The 4,518-nt window shown below is 38.5% G+C and overlaps 1 protein-coding gene across 1 annotated transcript; it reads right to left on the bottom strand.

Annotated features, from left to right (window-relative positions):
• On the bottom strand, positions 1-4,013 carry LOC123205376 (double-stranded RNA-binding protein 1-like). The gene is made up of 8 exons (XM_044622318.1): positions 3,798-4,013; positions 3,052-3,135; positions 2,903-3,004; positions 2,407-2,449; positions 2,051-2,313; positions 1,165-1,667; positions 417-535; positions 1-334 (listed from the first exon to the last, which is right to left on the bottom strand). The coding sequence occupies exons 1-6, from the start codon at positions 4,011-4,013 to the stop codon at positions 1,227-1,229; spliced, it is 1,149 nt and encodes a 382-aa protein (XP_044478253.1). The 3' UTR covers positions 1-334; positions 417-535; positions 1,165-1,226.
• Between the last annotated feature and the right edge of the window lie 505 nt (positions 4,014-4,518).

Raw genomic sequence — 4,518 nt, 5'->3', positions numbered from 1 at the left:
GCAAACATGCAATGACCTTATCAACATCTTCACTGATCTCACACAAGGCCACAACAGACAGCAAACACCCACAAAGCCTATCATCCGGTTTAACTCCACATCCCACAGAGACATCAAACACTCTCACCAAATCATCAATCCTCCTAGCCTTACCCAAACACTGAATCAAACAATCCAAACCCCACCACATTGATCTCAACCCCCTGCTCATGCATCTCTTCAAACAAATCCATTGCCTTGTCAACTTTCCTTCCACTCCCATATATGTTCAGCATTGCCGTGCAGCTATAACTATCCGGCACGATTGCATCATAGGAGCCTGCATGAAGAGGTACTGCAAAAAAATTAATACAAAAGTCATCAATATGCTAGATGTTGAATAATATGATTTTTTATGTTGGATCTTAAGATCATACCTCAAATGACTTTCCCAACCGTTCATATTCGAGCATGCTCAGGGCAACTTCACAGCTCTGTGTAACAATATGCTCAGGATCCCTGGCAAATTCCTCAAGAAGTGCCACACTGTGGTCATCTGCAAGTGTGCCCCATATGTAATTTTAATTACGTAATGAAACAAAAAAAATGTTTGATGTTCAATAAGAAGCTTCAGATTTAAAGCACACGCACATAACAAAATAACTCCAATGAAAGAGAGAGCTTCAGTGAAGAAGAATGTTACTGGAAAGGACAATTTATTAAAGAGCCAAAAATATTTCATCTGCAACAACAAGTTTCTTGAATACATAAAAAGCATCCAGAAAATAATACAAGAAAATTGTACTTCATATTATGCATGCGGTAAGAAAGTTATTGATTTGATTTACTTCAAATATCAATAAGTTGTTTTCCAAAAACAATAGACCACTGATGCGAGCATCCTGCTGGATCGGACATTGACCTTCAGTATAATAATTATAAGCAAGTGATATCAATCATCATAACTAGACACCTCTCGATATGAAAATCAAGTTTTAGCCTTAATAAGTTTTGTTGTCAAGGGCCACAACTTTTACATGATAGAACACTAATACTAACTGTAAGTTCCACACAACTAATGATTTGTCCCACTATTTCCTAGTTAATCATCAAGTTCAGAGAATGCATCATGCACTCAACCAAGAAAAAAAAGTACCAGAAAAAAAATCAAGTAATAATACCTACCAGCAATGGAACCAAGAGCTTCATGTCTGACCATGGGATGCTCCTTCAAATCCCTGAGTACATTACAAAGCGCAGCAGACGCAGCTTTGTTTTGCAATTGCCCCAACACGTAAGTAACCTGCATGCCACCACAAACATAAACATCTAGCTTTCTTTGGCTTTGGAACATTTACAGTCTCGTCCACCTTAGGCTTATCAACCGACTCTGTTCCCCTCTTCCTGCAAGGAATTACAGTTAGCTGAGAATTGCCACTTGGTGAGCCAGATAACTCAGATGCGCTTGATTGGATGGCTAATAGTGTAGTTCTAGCAGCTTTGATCTCTGCTTCTTTCTTTGTTCTTGCTGCAGCGCCAATATACTGAATGCCTCCAATTTCAACAGTACATGAAAAATGAGGCACTCGTCCTGGTGCTTCATCCTTTTGGCACCGATACATTGGAATAGCATAGTTCATCTTTTGTGCATATTCCCGAAGTAGATTTTTGCATAAACCTGTTTCATGCTGAACCAAACACCCAAGAAAGTAGGTTAGCAGTGACTCAGACAAAAAAGAAACACAATTGGCTTCCTTAAGAAACAGAAGGAAAAGAAAGGCTTATGATAAACATCAAAAATAGGCATAGCATATGATTTTAACAAAGTTAAGCCTGTAATATCTCGAACAACTAAGCATCTGATGTCAATAAATTTCAATCTGAAGGCATCTGACCATACAAACATATGGCATGCATATCTAGAATGCAATCACACGCTGTTCAGGCTTAGGGTTTTGCGTACAATATAAGCTAAAAAGTGAATTATGAACATAAAGAATATTTTCAATTTGAATACCACCAATAACTACAGTTGTTAATTCAAATCTGCAAATTAGATATATATACTTACAACAGGGTGGGAGATGGAAGGATTCACTTGACCAAGTTTTGCTAATTCCATAAGTGCAACTTCAGCAGCTGACTGCTCCGCTGCCTTACGATTAAAAAAATCAGGCAAAGATTCATATCTGACATCATTCACTACCACAGCAGATCTGAATGAAGGCTCATGAGATGGGCCTTCCTTAGTAGTCTCATAAACAGGCGTTTGAAGTCCCATTTTCTGAGCGTATTCCTGTAATCGACTCTTAAATACACAACAATTTGAAACACCTGCCATACAACGCTAAATAAGTTAACACCAATAATAATAATATTCTCAGTGGGCTGCATTTATATTGCATAAAGCAAGACTTTATTCAGAACCAATTCGTTCAAGTGGTATACGAATGAGATAAAATCTGTTCAGCTGAAAAATAATTTCCACAAATATGATCAAAATACAATAATATCATCAAAATATACGGGTCCGTAAGCTCTTCTACAATATTAATTTCCAAAAAAGCTTAACATAAATATATATAAAATCTCTAATTGCAATGCCAAAAAACACAAAAAGAGCTTCCTAAATATGCAAAACATAGCGAATTTTGTACAAAACAATCTATCATCAACCCTAAAAATAAATATCTACCCAGGAAAATAGACTTAAAAAAAAAGAATAATTTTACCCTAACTCATATAACAGTAAGAATTCAGGGAAAGATAGGGATCACCTGAAATATGAATAAACTAACTCTTTTCAAATGTATGGTTGCCTAACGAAACCCCCAATTCAGAAACCCTAATTCCAAAGTTAGGGTTCAATCAATTTAAGCCAAAAACAAAAAAATTGAAAGTGAAAAAATGGAAAAACACAAACCTGAAATATATTTCTGTCGTCCACGTCATCGTCGTTGTCAAACTTCTTGCCGTAGAACTCCCGATCGCTGGAATCTTCTATTGGCACGTCAGAAGACTTGAACTAAAACGCCTGAGAAAACCCTGTCAACAGAGAAAATAGGCCGAAACTTCAGATTGCGGAGGGCTGTACTCTGGAACTAGAACTGGAGAGCAGCTACACACACTTGGAGTTTGGAGGAGAGCTTTACGTGACTGGAAAACATAAACAAGTCACAAGTGAATGAAATTAGCCTAATGAAAGAAGCTTCTTATTTAACCAAATACGAACTAATCGGCTAGCACATTGGCTCACGAGCCAAGGCGAGCTGATCAGCTCGCGAGCCTTAACGAGCACTGGCTCGCGAGCCAAAGCGAGCTGCTCAACCTATAGTTCATGTTTGGGCTCGAGCTTAGTTTCTCTGAAACTTGAAGCTCGAGCTCAGGCTCGGGCTCGTTGAAACCTAGCTCGTTTCGGGCTCGATCGAGCCGAGCTCGAGCAGGCTCGGCTCGAATCCACCCCTACCTAACACTCATCCAAGTCATGCAAATACACCACAAAGTTTCTTGCCATTTTCATTACTCAAGAACCGGACTCCAGCACTAAACTTTATGCAAACCGTGGTGATCGAATCCAATATTTCAAGAATCTAATGTACAACATGCAAGGATGGCATAGCACATGCAAGCCATTAAACCAATCCAGGAAAATTCATGCAAATCGCCATTAAAATCAAGTCGCAATATCCATACAAAATATGTTGATCAACACAAAATTCACGTAACAAAGCAAATAAATATGAAGGCAACACATGGAAACAAAAGTCCAGCATTTCTCCACCGCTTCACAGCATACAAGAATGAGCGGATTGGCACACCACAAGGTTCATGCCCAGAAACCGAGAGGACAGCATCGTCACATGCAATTTTATCCAGCAGGGTCGGAAAGGCAGGGTTGTTTTCTTCCTCTTCTTCAAGGTTCTTTGGCTGTCGAAAATTGATCTCCAAGGCCGTCGGAATCTTCCTCTTCCACCTGCTGTCTCTTCTCCCTCAAATTCTCTCTCTTTCACGGTTTGAGTTCCAACCAAATTCATGGTGGAAGTTGGCTTAAGTAGTTGGGAATCCTATTTTGTTTTAGCTCTTTTTATTTCCTTTTTCTTTTGTTTTCATTTTTTTTAATTCCCAAATGCATGGGCCAGTCATGAGGCTCAAACAAGGTCCAATATTTCTTTGCGGCTCAGTCAAAATTCTATTTTTGATTTCGACTTGGATTTGATCCAAATTCAATTTGAACCCAAAATTAAAATTATGGAGAAAAAGACACTAATACCCTTAAAACATACTTGATGGTGTTACATTCTACCCTTCTTATTCAAAATTTCATCCTCGAAATTTGACTTGAATAGCTCTCAGTAGCAATCTCTCATATCCTATTAAACCTCCGAAATAGCCTGCTTGACTTGCTGATTTCTCCAAGCAACTTTGACCAAGGGAATTTAGTTGTTTTGGAGCTCTTTCTTTTTTCTATCCAATATCTTCACTAGACTATCTTCATAGACACGGTTTTTGGTCAACTCTCACTTTTCTATTCTCAGCACC

The sequence above is a fragment of the Mangifera indica genome, unplaced genomic scaffold (assembly GCF_011075055.1).
Source record: "Mangifera indica cultivar Alphonso unplaced genomic scaffold, CATAS_Mindica_2.1 Un_0004, whole genome shotgun sequence".
NCBI lineage: Eukaryota > Viridiplantae > Streptophyta > Magnoliopsida > Sapindales > Anacardiaceae > Mangifera > Mangifera indica.
Note: the sequence above shows the minus strand (reverse complement) of the source record. Positions and strands in the feature narration are given on the sequence as shown.